The 18,255-nt window shown below is 46.5% G+C and overlaps 5 protein-coding genes across 5 annotated transcripts; 3 read left to right on the top strand and 2 right to left on the bottom strand.

The window, feature by feature from the left end:
• Positions 1–1,162: 1,162 nt before the first annotated feature.
• PG994_006827 (uncharacterized protein) lies at positions 1,163–3,424 on the top strand (the record flags this gene model as incomplete). Its single annotated transcript, XM_066858236.1, has 7 exons — positions 1,163–1,312; positions 1,386–1,411; positions 1,474–1,573; positions 1,670–1,953; positions 2,006–2,364; positions 2,406–2,739; positions 2,836–3,424. The coding sequence occupies 7 exons, from the start codon at positions 1,163–1,165 to the stop codon at positions 3,422–3,424; spliced, it is 1,842 nt and encodes a 613-aa protein (XP_066717505.1).
• A 945-nt stretch (positions 3,425–4,369) lies between these two features.
• PG994_006826 (uncharacterized protein) lies at positions 4,370–4,909 on the top strand (the record flags this gene model as incomplete). The annotated part of the gene is made up of 1 exon (XM_066858235.1): positions 4,370–4,909. One exon carries the CDS (start codon positions 4,370–4,372, stop codon positions 4,907–4,909), a length of 540 nt encoding a protein of 179 aa, XP_066717504.1.
• Positions 4,910–5,070: 161 nt separating this feature from the next.
• Positions 5,071–5,896, bottom strand: PG994_006825 (uncharacterized protein; the record flags this gene model as incomplete). The annotated part of the gene is made up of 2 exons (XM_066858234.1): positions 5,071–5,795; positions 5,857–5,896. The coding sequence occupies 2 exons, from the start codon at positions 5,894–5,896 to the stop codon at positions 5,071–5,073; spliced, it is 765 nt and encodes a 254-aa protein (XP_066717503.1).
• Positions 5,897–10,954: 5,058 nt separating this feature from the next.
• On the bottom strand, positions 10,955–11,789 carry PG994_006824 (uncharacterized protein; the record flags this gene model as incomplete). Its single annotated transcript, XM_066858233.1, has 2 exons — positions 10,955–11,611; positions 11,691–11,789. 2 exons carry the CDS (start codon positions 11,787–11,789, stop codon positions 10,955–10,957), a joined length of 756 nt encoding a protein of 251 aa, XP_066717502.1.
• Positions 11,790–14,341: 2,552 nt separating this feature from the next.
• On the top strand, positions 14,342–18,075 carry PG994_006823 (C6 transcription factor; the record flags this gene model as incomplete). Its single annotated transcript, XM_066858232.1, has 10 exons — positions 14,342–14,778; positions 14,830–14,917; positions 14,974–15,053; positions 15,318–15,555; positions 15,766–16,191; positions 16,243–16,346; positions 16,425–16,852; positions 16,912–17,227; positions 17,282–17,601; positions 17,702–18,075. 10 exons carry the CDS (start codon positions 14,342–14,344, stop codon positions 18,073–18,075), a joined length of 2,811 nt encoding a protein of 936 aa, XP_066717501.1.
• Positions 18,076–18,255: the final 180 nt, after the last annotated feature.

Raw genomic sequence — 18,255 nt, 5'->3', positions numbered from 1 at the left:
GTGAGTAATAAGTACGCTGTATTTATCGGACGGTCTGATTCAGTGGATAATACGCAGTATTTACAGAACAATCAGCGGCGAGTATACGCAGCATTCAATAAACATTACATGCATTGGACGGTGTATCTTTTGGACGGTGTATTCACTAAACGATGGTTTCATTAGACGACGGTTTCATGAGACGACGTATTCGTCGGACAATGTATTCATTGGACAGCGTGCGGCGAGTATACGCAGTATTCATCAAATGATATACGGCGAGTATACATGTGAACTTGCCAATCTCTGCTTAGCTGTACCCTGGCACTGGGTCATGGCCACAAATGTTCCGGCACTCAGTGGTAGACAAAGTGACCCAATGACAGCCAGTCTGATTCAGTTGCAAACAATTTGGCTCTATGCCGTTGATGCTGCAGACACTCACTCGTTCCATGAGGCAATCGTTTGCTCATATCTAAACAAGGCTAGCATCATTTGTTTACAGCTCATCTAGCATCACTGAAACAGAACATGATGGTGCTGTGCCGGCGATTGCCGAGTTTCCAAGACCATACAGGCCACGGAGCGTCCCTGATGGAGGTGAGTACTAAGCGAACAAAAGTGCCTTCTGTGAACTCGACAACTCTTTGAGACTAATCCGGTGAATGCAGCCGCCACATCACCAATGGGATTACGTCTAGGCATTGCTGATAATCCTGTGTTCCCACACGAAAAATCCCTGCTGACTTGGGCTTCTAGCGTTCAATATCCCCAATCAACTGCCGATGCATGTCTCGCTGGATAACACCCCGCATTGTATCCAAGCGATCTGCAAGTCGATACCTCCTCCTGCCAGCATTCCCGAGGCACATAGCAGCATGCTACCAGATTGAGCTTTTTGAGTTGCTGTCCACGCTTATACGCACCATGCAGTCTCCCCGTCCGAGTCTTCTCCGTCCGAATCTCTTCCGTCCGAATCTCTTCCGTCCGGATCAACAATCATAGCAATGCAACAATAGAGAGCCTCCATGCAATAGATGTGTGTTTCAAATCACTATAGGTAGAGAAAACATATATCAAGAGCGGCATTCCGTCTGAAACCATCAGCGCCCGGTCATCTCTCGGCATCGAAGATCCTCAAACCCTCTACCCCTCTTGTTGACCTACGCGACATTCCCTCAACATGAGCTCACCAGAGAACAAACGACTCGACTCTTCAGCAACTTCTCATCATATAGAAGCGGCCAAACACCACAGGGTTATTGATGCTGTTCCTATCGAGCAGGAGGCTCAACAAGACGTCCATCACGTCAAGCTGGGATGGCGCTCATGGGTATTTACCCCCATACATCCCTAGATGGAAAGCGAAACGGGGTGACACTGACCTACAACCACTCTCTATCTAGGTTGTGGTGTTCGTTGCTTGCGTCGCGTACGTTTTTCACCAAACTCCCATGGAAGGATAGCGACCGCTAACACAATGGTGATTCACAGCATATTTGCCCAGACCTTCGTCGTGGTCGCTGCCGGGTCCGTAATCGCGTTCATCGTGCGGGACCTGGGAAATGCCCCCATCTCTGGCTGGATCATTCAGGTTTGGACATCCCGCTCTTTTTGTCGCCTACGCTTACTCCTCTCTACCCTATTCCGTGCACCGCAAGACTGAGCCAGTTTTTCTACCGCCAACTAGGGGCCCCTACTGATGCAGAGCGTCCTGTCACCAGTGGTCGGCCGCCTCTCGGACGTGCTCAACCGCAAGTACTTAGCCTCGGTGCCGCCGCTGGTCGCCTTCGTGGGTGCAGTGATCTCGGCCAAGGCCAACTCGATGAGCATGTTGATCGGCGGGGGCATCCTGATCGGGACCACACTGGCGACGGTCCCCATCATCCACGCCATCCTCGCCGAGATCCTGCCGCTCAAGTATCGGTCGCTTGCCAGCGGCCTTGCCTTCATGGGCGGCGCACTCGGCGGAATGTATGTTTTTCACCCCATAGATCTGCCCATCCAGATCATTGCTCCAAGAAAGCTGGCTGCTAACATTTTCTGTTCCCTTGAGTGTCGGATCTCTTGGATCAGGGGCGGTGACCAACATCAGTGCTGGCGGCTGGCGATACATTTTCTGGATGCAGGCGGCCTTTCATGGTGTCACCTTTCTCGGACTAGCCCTGCTCTACTGGCCAGCCAAGAATATTGAGTACCCCAAGATGACGATTCGAGAGTACATCTGGGCTTGCGACCCGATAGGGTCTCTGCTCTTTGTTACTAGCGCGACGCTCATGCTGCTGGCTCTCGACTGGCTGGGCGGTGCCTATGCGCCTTCTGATCCTCACGTGGCTGCTCCCCTGAGCATCGGCTTGGTTTGCCTGGTTGCATTTGCTTTATATGGTAAGATACAGAGCGGTTTTAACAGTGTACCAATATATTAGGATGGACATTCGTGACTGATATGGGCCACACAGAATGGAAAGGACGCACCGACGGCCTCGTAGCCCACGTCTTCTTCCACAAGAACGCCAACTTCGCCCTGTCGGTCTTCGCCTTCTCCGTAGAGGGCTGGATCTTCTACAGCGCGGTTAATTCGGTCGTTCCGCAGATCGTGCTCAACCTAGGCTTCGCAGATGATTCGTGGCGGATTGCTGTGCGCCAGCTGAGCTACCAGTTGGTGACCTTCGCGGCGAGCATCCCGATTATTTGGTACTCTACTCGATTCAAGGATATGCAGACCCCTCTTCTCGTCACATTCGGGATCTTCTTCATCGTGTAAGGATTCTGTCTTTTTTCTTTCTTCCGCATTGCTCTTCAAATCCACCTACCTGTCTAGTCCAGCTAATCTTGTTTGCACACCCACCCCGCCAGAACCATATGCTACGCAACCATCCGCCCAACCTGGAGCAACGCCCAGCTCGGCCTCAACGTCCTTGCCGGCATCGGCCAAGCCGGCCCCCTCACGCTCCTCGTAGCCTGCGTCCAGTTCTGCGCCCCGCACGCCTTCCTCTCGACGGCGACGGGCCTCTCCTTCTCCGCCCGCGCCATCGGTGGCGCGTTCGGCTCGGCCGTGCTCAACGCCATCGTCAACGGGCAGCTCAGCGCGCATTACGCGTCGGCCGTGGGCGCGGCCGCCACGGGCGCGGGGTTGGCGGCCGGGCGCGTGCCGGAGCTGCTCGGGTATCTGGAGCAGGGTTTGAGCTACTTGCCTGATGATAAGGATGGAAATGCAGGAAACGGTGGCGGTATTACCCCCGCGGTCTGGGCGGCGGCGGTGGGCGCGAGTCGGGAGGAGTACGCGCGGGCGTATCGGTTGGCTTGGTCGAGCGTTATTCCGTTCGTGGTGCTTGCTTTTGTTGCGGTGGCGTGCTTGAAGGGGGTCAAGGAGCTCATGACGGAGAAGGTGGAGGCTACGGTGGAACACGCGGAGAGGGTGGAAAAGGGACCCGAGGGACCGTAGAGCTTGATGAACAGCTTGCCATGATGATTCTGCGTTGGCTCTATTCACTGCAGGGAATATTGTTTGAAGTTCAACCCTTAAGAATGTGGCTAGCACTAACCCTAACCCTTGCCCCGTAGCATTACCCCTCAAGTCCAAGACCCCCAAGATACAGTGCCTGGTTGCTTGTCGGTTATGCGGGGTCCTTACTAGCTTCAACTGACGTCCAATTCCAATTTCTACCTTGACATGACAAAACTCAAGAGAGTGCAGATGGACTAAGACTATGAAGCTGTTTCTATCAGTTGCTCGCTGTCGTACATTCAAACAACATGATTCCCACGGCTGATATCTCCCCAGATCTCGGATCGGATGCCGCAGCTGATCGGCTTTGCTGCGTCATGGGTTGTTCTGGGTTGTCCTGTGCTGTTTGCCCAATTGCCCCACCATCGAATGTTAGGGGTTCGCCTAACCCCGCGATCCAGCGATTGGCTTCAAAGCACTGCGGCAGCTATGTAGGTTAGCTGGAAGTAGGTAGCTTATGCCTATCAGGTGGCCTGTACGACAGATTGATGTTTTACAGAATGTGCGGATCCGTAACCGAATGACTGAGGGAATAGCTAGCTCTCAAGCTCGGCTGGGGGCCACCATGCATCGCCTCAGTCTATGCTATCTCGAATTCATTTCACTGCCTGCCTTGATTCCACCATGTGCCGGTGCCAGCCCGTGTGTTCGTCGGCATGTTCGTCAGCATCACCTCATGGTCACCCCACTCCGGCACTCCCAGCATATGACTCCCGTCCAATCCGGGCCAACCATACTTACTCACTTATCTCTTTATATACGATTACAACCAAGGACTGCGGTTTCATGGGGACAGGTGTTTCATTCAAAGCAATTATACAACAACTCGTAATCGAATCAAATCAAATCATCTCTTGCCCATAATCCGGACACAGTTCCACGATGCGGGACTTCATCGTCTTCGAGAGCCTAGGCTCGGTCCTGGACGTCTTCTGGGACATCCTCATCGTCTGCGTCGTCGTCAAGGTGGGCCTGCTGTACGCCCTCGCCACCTTCGCGACCTGGGAGGCCATCGAGTACTGGGCCGAACGGTACCTGCTGCTCAACACCAGCCTCACGCACTCGCAGTGGGATATCTTCCTCTTACTCGCCCGCGTCGCCTCCACCCTCGTCTGGGCCCGCCTCTTCGTCCGCCACTACGAGCTGCCCCGGGTGCGCTGGTTCCGCCTCGCCATCGGGTGCGTGTGTCTACTGTTCACGGTCGCGGCCGAGAGCATGGTCGTGCTCTTCTTGCATCGGCACTACGACGGCTTGCTGTGGTCGACGCCGGCTGAGACGAAGATTGCGTACGGCACGCTTCTGGCCTCTTACTGTCTCGTCCCGTTCGCCTTGCTGGGGAAGAACACGGATGCTACTAAGAAGGAGAAGAAAGGGACGCAGGCAGCTAGTCGAAAGCAGAAGGATGTAGGTCCACAGGTATGATTTCGTCCATTCGTGATATGCTCTGATCTCTGGCTAACATATATCCGATACAGCCATCCGATGGACCCAGTCCGGTCAAAGCCTAGAACCATGTGGAAGCACGCACAAGAGGACGCGGTGGATTACCCTTCTCTCCCTTCTGTCATTACCTATCCCCCCTTCTAGTACTGCACACCAGTACATAAGCCTCCGTCCACGTTAAGGTTCTGCCCCGTTATGAAGCTGGCCCGCTCGCTCGCCAGGAAGACGACGGCATCGGCCACCTCGGGCCTGACCATGCGGCCCATGACGTTGGCCTTCATCTGGCTCGCGAACAGCGCCGGGTTGCCGTGCTCGATCTGCTCCCAGACGCCGCCCTTGAAGTACGTGTTGCCCGGGCTGACGCTGTTGGCGCGCACGCCCTTGGGCGCCAGCGTGTGCGCCAGCTGCGCCGTGTAGTGGATGAGGGCGGCCTTGAGGGCACCGTAGGGCGAGGGCGCCGTGAAGTCGACGTCGCGCGCCGAGACGGTCGCGATGCTGACGATGCTGCCTTTGGTCTGCTCGAGGTGCGGCAGCGCCGCCTGGATCAGGTTGCGGGCTGCCATCATGTCGGTCTGGAAGCAGGCGTTCCAGGACTCGGCCGTGTCGGCTATGGAGAGCGCCGATGGGTTCGCCACCACGACGTCGATTTGGTTATGGGCGGCCGCGACCGAGGATACCCAGGCCTCGAGCTGCGCCGGGTCCGAGACGTCTACGATGGCGCCGTGGCATGTGGCGTTCGGGTGCGCTGCCGAGAGCTCCTTTTCGACGGCTTCGACCGTCGCGGCGGTGCGGGAGCAGAAGCACACGGTAGCGCCTTCAGCTAGGAACTCGGCGACGATGCACTTGCCGATACCTCTGGTGCCGCCTGGGGATAGATGATGGGTCAGTTATTTGAGCTTGGGGGGAGGAAGCTCTGTTCTACTTACCGGTCACCAAGACGACTTTCTTTTCGAGGTTAAGCTTCATGGTGTGGCGGTTTATCTGGTTCTGTCTTTGAATATGCGAATGATGATGGAAGTTGAAATAAGCAATAATGGAAAGATTCAAATAATAACATGAGATGACACCGATGCAAAGTCTGGTGAGTTTATTATGTTTAGTTCAACCTCGGCAGATCTCGCTGACCATGGGATGAATCCCTCCGAAGAGAGCCGGCTGGGCGTTTTGCATGAACCCCGTTGTTAGTGGGGTTGAGCACCGCAATATCGCCGAATTGAGCTTGGCGTACGACTAGTGTTGCCTTTTAACCAACCAACTAACACTCTTATATTAATTAATTAATCATGGCTTGTTAAAAAGTATTATAAATTAACTAAACGATTTAAGTGGTTATTAACTAGTTGATATAGTTAATTTACGGTTAATATTAAGTCGAAATATACTTAATTTCTAGTATATTTTAAAGCTTTTAATTAATATATTTTATAAAATTTTATAAAATTTTACTTAAAACTAATAAAGGTTAATAAAACTAGCTTAAATACTAGAATTTAATATTAAATAACTAAGAAACATTTTTAATATAAAGTATTATTTTTAATATTATTTTAAGTAATAAATAACGTTTTTTTTAATTTATTCTTATTAACTCTTTTAAAAATTATTTTAATAAATTTATTATTAACGCGGCTATTATAGTATTTATTTATTAATTAATATTTATATACCTTTATTAAATAATTTACTAACTAGTTTTTTATAAATATTAAAAAAACACGGGGACAGCTTAAGTTTAAAGATTTAACTTTAATTTTTAAATAAAAGAAAAGTATTAAATTTAAATATTTTATATAATAAAATAACTATTTTAATTATATAAGTTTATTAATAACGAGTTATTAAATACGATAATTTTTATATATATATTATCGTATTAAAGAGTTTATTAATAATATAATTAAATTAAGGGGAGAATTATATAACGATTTTAAAATTATTTAATAATAACTTATCGTAATATTTTTAAACTTAAACTTTAATAACCGTAATAAAATAATAATAATATATAAAATTTATAAGTCTTTTAATAAATTATTAATAACTTTATTCTTTTCCGCGTTATTAATTTCTACTAATTTTATATTTTATATTATTATTTAAACCTCGAAGTTAAGGTTTAATAAATAATTTAAAAACGTATAAGAATTTAATCACGCGTTATTAATAAGCTTAATTAATATTATAACGCACCCTTAGTTAAATATAACGTATATAAATTTAATTTTTTATTTCGTAATCTCTTTAGTAATTAACCTTAAAAGATTATATTTAATATATTAAAAATAAAAAGTAATAATAAACTTAATTAATAATTATAAGACTAGTAATAAAATAAAGCTTCTTATTTTTAATAACACTTATAAGTTTAATAAACGTTATTAACGAGGGCGTTACTTTAATTATAATTTAAATTTAATAATTAAAGCTTTACTTTATCCTTTTTAATTAATAAATAAAAGTATTTCTAAATTTAATAATTATAATACTTTAATTAAAGTCCACTATGAGAATTAAAATAAGTAAAGGCTTATTAATAAGCTTTATATTATTATAATCGCGATTAATTAAAACGATTATATTAATAATTTATTTCGAGTTATTTAAAAGGCCGACTACGTTACTTTTAATAAATTAAAAAGGCTACTTTAATTTATAAAATAAATTAAACGCGATAATTAAAAATATAACGTACTCCATAAGCGAATTTACTAAATAACCGAATTTATTACTTCCTTTTAATTTAATATAGACTTACTTCTTCCCTTTATTCCTTTATTATATAATATAATCGGCACTTAAAAAGAAAGCTAAATAATTTTAATAACTTTATTATATAAATCTCTTTATTAAACTACTTTTATTATTACCTTACGAATTAAAATACTATTACTTATTATATTAATAGGGCGTTTCTTTTATCGCACGTTTAAATACTCTTTCGTATTATTAATATAAACTTAAGTGCGTCTTACTAAGTTTCTTTTAAAACCCGGCTAGCGTTCGTTATACTTACGAAGTAATAGCGTTTTATAAATATTATTAAAATAAATATATCTATTACGAGCTAAGGCTTTAATTTAATATATATACCGGGAGTTAATAAGTATAAGCGCTTTTTAAATAAGTATTTATTCGTCGTTAAGTTATATAAAGCTTAAAAAAGCTATTTCCTAGCCGCGGCTTTACTTATATTTACGTAACCGAGAGTTTAAAGGTTAAAAAATACCTTATAAATAAACTCCGGTAATTTATTACACGTTAAATATTACTTTAAGTTTAAAAACTAAGTTTTAAGCTCGATATTACGTTTAAATAAAATTAATTTTACTTATATTTATATTAAACGTTAATTAATAATAAAGAATTAAATATTTTTAAACTTTCTATCTTAATATTAAAAAAGAATTTATATTTATAAATTTTAATATATAAAAAGTATATATTAATAAATATAGTAATTAAAGTTTATTAATTATATATTTTATTATAAAATAAGTTTATATATAATTACTATAGTTATTTAAAATAAATAACCGTAATTTTTTTAAGTTTTTTATTTTTATTTATAATAAATAAATATCTCGTGATTATATTATTATTAATTCGTTATTAATTTATTCTTTAAATATATAAATAATTAACTAATTTTAAAGATTTATTTATAAGTTATAAAAGATTTCGCCGCGGTTTATAAAATATTATTATTATTTATTAACGTTTTTAAAAATAATTAAAAAAAAATATTATTTATATTTATAAACTTTATAACGATTACTTATTTATAATAAAATATATTTTAAATAAAAATCTTAATTAATTTAATTAAAATAATTATATAATAATTATTATTTAAACTTATAATATTATTAATTTTATATATGTTATAAATAAACTAAAGGAGAATATTTTTAATAAAATAAAAAGCTATATAACTTTTTCGAATATATAATAAATGCGTCGAAAATATATTATTATAATTAAATAGTTTTTAATATAAAATAATAAGTAATAATCTTTTTTACTTAATAAATTTTAAAAAGTAAAACGCTTTAATTTATTTTAAATAACCGGGTAATAAATATTAGAAATACGTTATATTTTAAAGTAAAGCTTATTTACGTTTATTAAATAGCTTAAGTTTTAAAATACTGTTTTTAAGAGATAAAAGAGTCTTAGCGAACTCTTTAAACTCGGTTCGAGTTAATCTACCCTTAATTTTATCTTATAAAGTAGCTCGAGGTACTTTAAATCTTTTAAAGGTTATATATTTTAACTCGCTAGTTTATATAATTAAAATAATACGTTAAATAAAGAATTTAAAGGTGAAAATATATATAATTATAAAATATAAATAATAATATTTTTAATAATATCTTTTAATTATTAATAAAAGGGTTAAATTTTAATTTATATATGTAAAAAATTAAAAAGCTTCGTTTATTAATAATTAATTTAAATAACTATTTATATAATAAACTAAACTAAGTGATTATAATACTTACTATTAGCATTAAAATATAGTCTTTATTCTTATAAGTAATTAAGTGAAACATGTTCTAGCCTAGGCAGGCGGTGGATAAAAAAAAAGGACACTACGAACACGCCTCACTAAAGTACCCTTTAAATACTATTACTATTCTCACGGCTCTCCATGACTTATAATAAAGAGTTATAAAATTATGGAAAATACTTTTATACTCTTAATATATTAAGGATTAATATAGTATTTCCTACTAATTTCTAAATACCTAAAGTTGGGCGAGTATCTTACCTTAAAGTTCAGATTCAGATTTGCAGTGTCCTTTTTTTTATCCTCCGCCTGCCGGGAACTAAACGGACTCCTCCTTATGGGGCGGAAAAGGTCCAGTCTTCGTTCTAGGGTCACGTCATACCATCCCATTCGCCTCACTATATCATCAGCCGCCTTTCCACCCATTCGGCTATCCGTAGAACAAGGCGCGAATTCCCCGCCCTATAGTTTCCAGCGGGTGCTAGTCTAGCTGCTTCGGCACGTATGTATGTACCCAGCTCCCAAGCCCCACCACCCATATACTGCAGCTGAGCTAGTATTTCGGTGCACACCGCATTGCAACCTAGGTTCGGGAGTGACTGGATGCTTGGTTTAGTTAGATACCACAGGTCCGCACACTCGATCCTTCGGCCGATGTCCGGGCTTGTCGAACTGCACCCCGGGACTGCATCGTGGGAACCCCCGTGGTGGACGACTGCGTGGGTGCCTTGAGCCGCCGTACCTCATCTCATATTCGACGCGGGCACGCTGGCCTGGGTCAGGACGGAACTGTATGTATGAGAAGTAGCCCAACACCCCCGGATTCATTTGCAAGTGTGTGATGTTATGGCACGCAGTGGAAACGTTCCGGGATGGATATTGAAAACTGCCGGAGTCAAGCCTTAATTAAGCTGCCGAGCAGTGATCATGTTTAAATGGGTGATTTATTACCCCAGTTGCCAAGGTTACGAGCGATTGCCTCACACCTTCCACTTCCCCACAAAGAGAAAGGGGTATGTGCCCAACCATAAGCTGACTGCATGCCGGGCATTGTCGTGTCAAGAGGCCTCTCAATAAGCACCAGTTACTCGATCATAATCAATCACTTATAAAGTGCAAGAATCAGCGAGACCCCATGCAGGCCTCTTACAATTAACTCAAAGAGTTGAGATGTTGCTAACAACAGCTTGTTACCATTGCAGGCAACTGATCTGATCAAGAAGAGAAACGCATAGCGAATAATGGACGCACTTTTTTTTTCATTATGAGAGTCCACTCTAGACACAAAGAAATCTTAGTATGCACCAAAGCCAATAAGGAAACACTCCTACCAGCTACAGACATGACCTAAGACTTTTGATTTCGTGTGTTCGTGACGAGCCCCTATCCCACTTGTCTCCTTCGACCAGAAATATTGCCCCCCTTTTATCCGTTGCAGACCGGGCGTGCTCCCGGCCTAGACCTCCATAAATTTCATAAAGCACGTATTGGAATCACCGGTTCAGCAACTTGATTTACTGAATAGCGATGTCGGTGCAGGAGATGTAGATCTGGGGCGTCTGGAAGGAGTTCCACACGAACTGGAGCAGGGTGTGGTTGGACGTGTACTCGGGGATCTTGACCTTCTTGGTGACGGTGTAGCCGCCCGCGATGGTGGTGGCGCACGAGTTAAGCGGCGCGCCGTCGACACCCTGGCAACCGCGGGTGCCGTCCCCGCCCTCGAACTTGTTGCAGGTGAACCACTGGTTTCCCCAGCAGGCCTCTCCCTCAGCGCAGTCGGGGCTGTAGTCACACTGCTGCCCCTCGACGTCGGTACACGGCAACAGCCCCGCGTCGAAGCAGGCCTGCGCCGCGTCCTTTTCGGCCTCGGTCGGCTCGTAGCCGGGCGTCAGGAACTGGTCGACGACGGCCTGGTCCTGGCACACGCGGTAGCTGAACATGCCGCCGTGGTCGCCGTTGTTGTCGACGCACCACTGCACCTCGATGACCTCGCCTGGCGCGTAGGTCGCGACCGTCTCGGCGCCCCAGTCGCTGCCGGGGAAGTTGTAGTCCACGCTCACGCGCTGGTTGTAGCCGCACACGCCCATGCGGCCGACGGGGACGCCGGCGAGTTGCGGCCAGGCGTCGACGGGCTCCAGGATGGTGCATTCGGGGCAGGTGTCGATGCCGGCCTAGGTGGAGCGGTCAGCTTGAGCTTAGTAGTTGTTCTCCTCTTGGGAGCAGAAGGTAATAGGAGGGGGGTTTACATACCTCGAATCCGAGTCGGGTTCGGCTGGAGGGGACAGTGGCATAGCCATGGGCAGAAACCGTAGTGGCGAAAGCCAGCGAGAAGAGAGTGGCAGTGATCATGGTGTTTGACTTGTTGGTCAACGAGTGAGTGATGATGAGGAGGGAGTTGACAGGCAATGTCGTTGGGTGGTTGGTTGTTAGATTGAAAAGGGGAAGAACTTGCTCGGATTATATACTGTTCGTCTGTATACAATTGTTAAAGCATCAGGCCTCAATAGGGGGCCACGACGGCCTGTAACGCTTGTGCTGAGTATTCGGGCCATAACCCCTGACCGCATGGTGACGAAGGGCCGAGTCGAGACAGCCTGAGAGAGTGAGCATCGTGATCAAAAATAAAGATCCGTGGCGATCTCCTTAACAGATGGCATGAGCCACGACTGTTTATGCGGCGGAGTTTGTCATTTCTTGAATAGTCAAACTCCGACCTCACAGAGGACCTTCTAGTCCCGCTACGGAGAAGGCCCGACTTTTAGTGACGGCTTTCCGTAGCGGCGGCTACGATTCCCGAGCAGATTAGTCCAGCGGGCGGTTCCACTTCGGTACTTGGGACGGCACACAGCTTCCCCCTATCATGTGTGCTGGATTCTTGGGTCCTACCCTTTGTTACTAGCAACTAGTAAAGAATCCGCCCTTTTAAGTTAAGCCTCCCGTTGACCAACATTCTTCAGAGAATATTGGGGGACCGAAGCCGCCTATCGAGCGGCACCGTAGACTGGTGGCCCCAGGACGGGTGAGGATTGTCAGCATGTGGCACGATGTGATGTCACTATGTATCTTGCATTCTCATCCTATACTACACGCACATATAGACTCCATTCGGTTGATGCCAATCCTCTGTGGAGCTCGGTCATAGTTGGCATTGAATGAATGACAGGGAAGTAATTAAGGACAGAGATCTGCAAAAGCAGAAAGCCTCCGGATGATTCACGTGTTCCTGGCAGAACGAGATCGTGGAAGGGGGGTCGGAGTTTGGTGTTACATGGCGCCGGCCATTCTGTCGGTTCAATGTGTGCCACGCGGGGTGGGCAGCCAAGGGGGCACACAAGAGGGTTCCCACGAATCGTCGAATCCGGGGGTGGAAGATGATCAACGTGATGGAGCAGCACGCAGATGTGGGGTACAGGACGTTTTAGCCGCTTTGTGGGGACTGGGTTCGGGCCTTATATTCGTCCTCCAGATGCCCAAGCCCGTCTGGGGTAGCACTCTGCTGCGCCGCAGTGCCCCCCGTCTTGGCATGGACGATTGACATGCCAGAAACGTACTGGCATCATGTGGCTGAACCGTCCGAGAGCCAGAAAGAGCAACGATTAAGGGGCTGAAAGTGGGTGCAAGTTAGGAAGATACGCATACATAGGGAACCGAGATCACACCTCCCCAGGTCGAGAAATAAAACAAGGCTAGGTTATGAGGTAGATTCCCACAAGAGGTGCTACTCTACCCCTACGTGAGTATTTAGACAGTAGCATAAGTATGCATACAGATCGCCCACTCTAGCTGGTAGGAAAAGGTGCGCACCCCCAAAAGCGGCCAATTTTTATGGCTAATCAATATTTCCCCCCCTATTCCAATGGATTCGCATACCTTTAATCAGCAGTTTGGAGGGACCCAGACGAATCTCTGCCTTCATGATTAACTGAAGAGCGTATTGAGACAGAAGAAGTAAACTCACCTCGCCATTAGGTAGCAAAAATGATTATGTCCGTCGACAACAAGCTAAGATTGAATATGATGACTCACTATCACACTCATATATGTATCATTAAAGTCAACTCGAGCTGCATGAGGGTTACTGGCAACATGGTTGTGGAGAGGTGTCGACTGAAGTTTTGGAAATAGCGAGTTACCTGTTCATTTGGGACTGTCAGCATATTAAGATGGGACTTTCTCAATCACCCATCAAACTGGTAGCTCGGGGGTCCCTTCAACAGTGAAGTTAATATGGATACGTTGAATGTCAAGGCCCGAGTTTATTATTGCCTTCAAGGCTTTGAATAACCTCTTGTAGCATGACAGGCACCAGAACCATACATCAGACGTCAAACTATCTTTTTCCGATGGTTAATAGTCAGGTAAGCAGTGGTATTTCTGATCCTATGCATTTTCACATCAATCAAATCAATCAACTCAACCTTTTTTGAGCAGGTGCCTACCTGTATTTGACGCTTTTATTGGGCCTCTATTGAATTGAGAAATGGCAGTCGCGTTCCAAGACAAGTGGGCTTCCAGACAAGCGCACCTTCCCACAACTTGTCTGTCGAGCTTCTAAAACTTTAGGCAACAATTTCTTCCATCTTCCAGGTTGTGATTCATTCAAATCGGGACCCAAGCGATCTTGGTTCTATTCATAAACATATACCTTGACTATCCTCCAAGTCGAGTCCCTAACAAAACCAGACATTCACAACAGCAGCACCTACCTACCTGTCCGATATTGGCAATCAGATCACCATGACCAATACGTTGGACGAATTCGACTCGTATATCTACCAGCAGATGAATCGTCGTTGGGGTTTTCGTGAGTCATTCAGACATCCCATTTCCTCCTTGGAATGGTATCTGACAGCGAAGCAAAAGGTCTGTTCGAGGCGGATGTTGACTTCCGTACTGCCATCATGGCTGGGTTTTCCATCAAAGATCTCAATCTCCAATTGTTGGTTTGTGAGGGAGACATACAAGGACCACCTGAGTGGCAGGCAAAATACAAGACCCAAGAGTACCAGGATGAGCTTGCACAAGACATCGTAAGAACCCGTGAACAGCTTGATTCAGGACTTGGCGACAAGGTATTTGACCTTTACCGCTCCAACGAGAAGACGCATCAATGCAAGTATCTTGTCATCGTCATTGGCGCCTTGTTCATGCGAGCTGGAGCCAAGATACGAGACGGCGATTTCCAGCACCTGCGCGATCTTGTACCCGAGATCCCCTGCCGCGCTGATAACGCTTCATTTGACTTCGACGAAGTTTTCCGAGCCCCTGGCAAGGCTCAGTTCCTTGCTGCCCTTGACCATTACATACCTGGCACTCCTCGGAACTTTTACGAGCCAAGGTGAGATCTCCCATCTCTCCTCAACAGTGGAACTTGACTGACATATTCTAGCTGCTTCACTTGTGGCAAGATCGAGGCCGATATTGGTAAAGCCCCTTTGGCCTGCTCCAGATGCAAGAGAGCTTGGTACTGCGACGCGGTATGCATTGAGTCCACACTTACTTTATCACAGGACTCTGGACTGACACTGTGCAGACATGCCAGACAGCTCACTGGAAGAACCACAAGGTTACCTGCGTTCGACCTGCCCAGCCACCTGGTTCGAATGTCCAAGAGTTTGACACAATACCCGGTACTGTTGAGCCGGTGGATTGATATGAGTTTGAGAGACTTGTATCAGATATTACGTGTTCTTCTTGCTTGATGACGACGATATGGCTGGTGTGATAGTGGAATAGCTGGTTCTCGCAGATGGTCGTATGGTAATGGCTGGGTTCGTGAAGTTGTGAACAAATCAAACGATTCGGCCCAGAGTTAAGACAAACAACGGTTAGAGCTCAATCAATGGATGACTGTTACGTTATGACAACTGGTCACAGCTGGCGAGTCGCGGGTGATCCCGGAGACGGAGCGTCGCCCGTGTCCGTAAAACGGATCCGCTTTCTCATCATCATCCCCAAGTTTCAAAACACATCCCCAGATTCCGCAGGTTCCAGAGTCAACCCCAATGCAATGTCATGCAGTGGAGCCGTCGACACCGACCGACAGATGGCTCCGTCAGCAGCAAAACAGCAAAAGAAGAGCGCTTTTTCATGTCACAACTGCCGCAGTCGCAAAGTGAGTGACTGCCAATCATCGACTTCAGATGAATCCGCCACCCGCCGCCGACATCGCCGATACCGCCGGCTAACTAATTGAGGCTTGCAGGTGAAATGTGGCGCCGAACGACCATCGTGTCAGAGATGCATCAAACGCGGCGAGCAGTGTGTCTATAAGCTGTAAGTTTGCACCACCGAGATCTGGAGACGCGTCTCAACAGCTGGTCAGCTCATCAATGCATCCAGCGCACCCACGTTATCATACACCGAACGTCTTGAGCAGCGCATCAAGGAACTCGAAAACGAGGTGCAGAGATTGAAAGGAAGCCATGGAGATGAGGCCGAAGCACAGACCCCCAAGACCCCTGAAGACGCTTCGGTTTCGGAAAGCAGCGGCCGGCAACCCACCGATCAACTAAAGCAGCGCCTCAGCGGGAGTTACGATGGCCTCAAGGTCGACGACAAGGGCGTCATCACCTACCACGGAGCTACCAGTTTTTTCCAGGCCATGGCCGGAGATCCGTCCAAGGGGCCCGACAACGAAGAGCAGGACGACGCTGGCTCGTCGAGGTCGGCTCAGGACATGGACAGGCGTCAAAGGCTCGTTAACAATGCGTGGCACCAACGAGCGCTTGAGTGCTTTACCAACATACCTGTACGTCATTTTCGGTCTTATGGGTCTTTTTTAAGCTTACCAGAGTAACAGGAACCGTTTCATTACCTCTTGGACCTGCATTGGTGCTGGATTCAGCCGTTGTTCAATTTCGTCTACAGACCAGCCTTTACCCGTACTCCCCCCTTATTCCCTGAGTATAGTGCAGGTTGCCACTAACAGAGAATAGGTGATATACAGTCGAACGGGCCATATTACTCGCACACACTGCTTAGTGCCATCATGTCGCATTCAACTCGTTGGGCAAAGCGAGATCCGGTGATCCGAGAACAGCTGGGACCCTACGAGCAGGGCGCACTATTCCGTCGGCAGGCCCGGTCCTTCTTGTTCGAGGAGCTGAATAGGGGCGTCTGCACCATCCCCATGATACAGACACTGTTGCTCCTCAGTGCTCAGGAGTGCAGCTCCGGCAACGCCACCCAGGCATGGGTCTATAGTGGGATCGCGTTCCGCCTGGTAGATCATCTCGGCATCTTTATCGACGGGCAGCGATATTCTGCCGACGTGCATCTGTCCGAGGAGGAGGTAGAGATCCGGCATCGCCTCTTCTGGAGTTGTTACTTCTGGGACAAGATCATCAGTCTCTACCTGGGACGGAGGCCTACACTCACCCACGTGAGTGTTTCTCCGCCGGGGTTCATGTGTAAGTGACCCTGAATACTGTCAAACCAATGGGAGATCGTACTGATCATATGCATTTAGACGATGACTCTGCAGAGGAGGAAATGTGGATTCCACATGGGGTTACCTTCGCCCCCGGAAAACAGTATCCTCCTACTCCAGCTCATTCGACCTCGTGTTTTATCAAGATGTGCGAGCTGTCCGTCATCTTCAACCAGATCCTGATCAACATATACGATCCACTGCAGCAGCTCTCCCCGAGCGTCATTGAGGGTTGTGTGCGCACGAGGGGCAAGCACTGCAGTCCTGGTGGGATGCTTTGCCGCACTTTCTCCGCATTGACACGGACAATATACCCCTTTACGCGCCACCATCCCATATCGTCACACTCAAGTCAGTAACCCCTTTTTGTTTTGAGACTCGAGACACTCCAATACTAATCTGACCGCAGTTCTTTATATCATACGTTCAAAATATTGCTTTTCCGGCCAACACTGGTCAAGAGAAGCCGCCAGTCCGCGGGGGAACGTACGCAGAACCAGGACCACCTGCGAATCTGCGTCGCCTCGGCCGTGTCCATTGCGGCCATCTTTGATCTGTTCTGTAGGACGTTTGGCGAAGACCACTGCATCACGTCTTTGTCTTACAGCCTATACATCGCCACCTCGATATTTCTGTTGCAGGCCCAAGCTCTGCCCGGAGATACGCAGACGCTGCGGCGTTTGTTACTTTGCGTCCAGTATCTCGAAAGAGTGCAGACGATTAATCCTGGTGAGTCCCGCGAGGAAGTGCCTTGTCGTTTCCTGGTTGAGCCTTGCGACCATGATATTGTTTTTGGATGCGTTTCACTGACACCATCTTGAACTTGCAGTCATCGGGAGTGCTCTCCGACCTATCAAAGAGGCAATCGCCAAGATGGGCTTGGAACAGCCGACAGTACCACCGCAGTCAACAACAATCCCGACAACAACAGCTGAAGCGCAGGAAGGGAGCACGCTATCCTCGCCAGGGGCGAGTGCTGCTGGGTATGAGCCCGACGGGCTTCATCATGCTGTTCGGCCGTCCCGGGACTTCCACAGCGACCAGTTCGGGACTGTTGCCGACGTGGACTTCTCCCTCATGCCCGACGACATGTTCGAAGCGCTGTCGACGCTGGAGCCTATGAGTGTGAGCATCCAGCCTCTGGACCAGCCGAATCTGTCGTCGCAGCAGCAGCAGCCGGTGTGGCCGTTTACTGGTCGGTAAGGGTCTGTATTCCACGCCACGCCTGCCTGGTTCGAGGTTGTGTCATACCAGGAAATGTCAGCAAACGCACGGGGTTCTCTTCGGTCGTCGTCCATTTGGGGCACGGGAAGTTGCGCTTTTGGACACAGCCGCTGATCCTCGAAGACTGTATCGGAAGTCTTCAGGTTGTTTCAATGCCAG

The sequence above is a fragment of the Apiospora phragmitis genome, assembly GCF_038363925.1.
Source record: "Apiospora phragmitis strain CBS 135458 chromosome Unknown utg000006l:1.0-5683423.0:1.0-5690449.0, whole genome shotgun sequence".
Taxonomy (NCBI): Eukaryota; Fungi; Ascomycota; class Sordariomycetes; order Amphisphaeriales; family Apiosporaceae; genus Apiospora; species Apiospora phragmitis.
The sequence above is the reverse complement of the archived record's forward strand: the minus strand, read 5'-3'. Positions and strand labels throughout refer to the sequence as shown.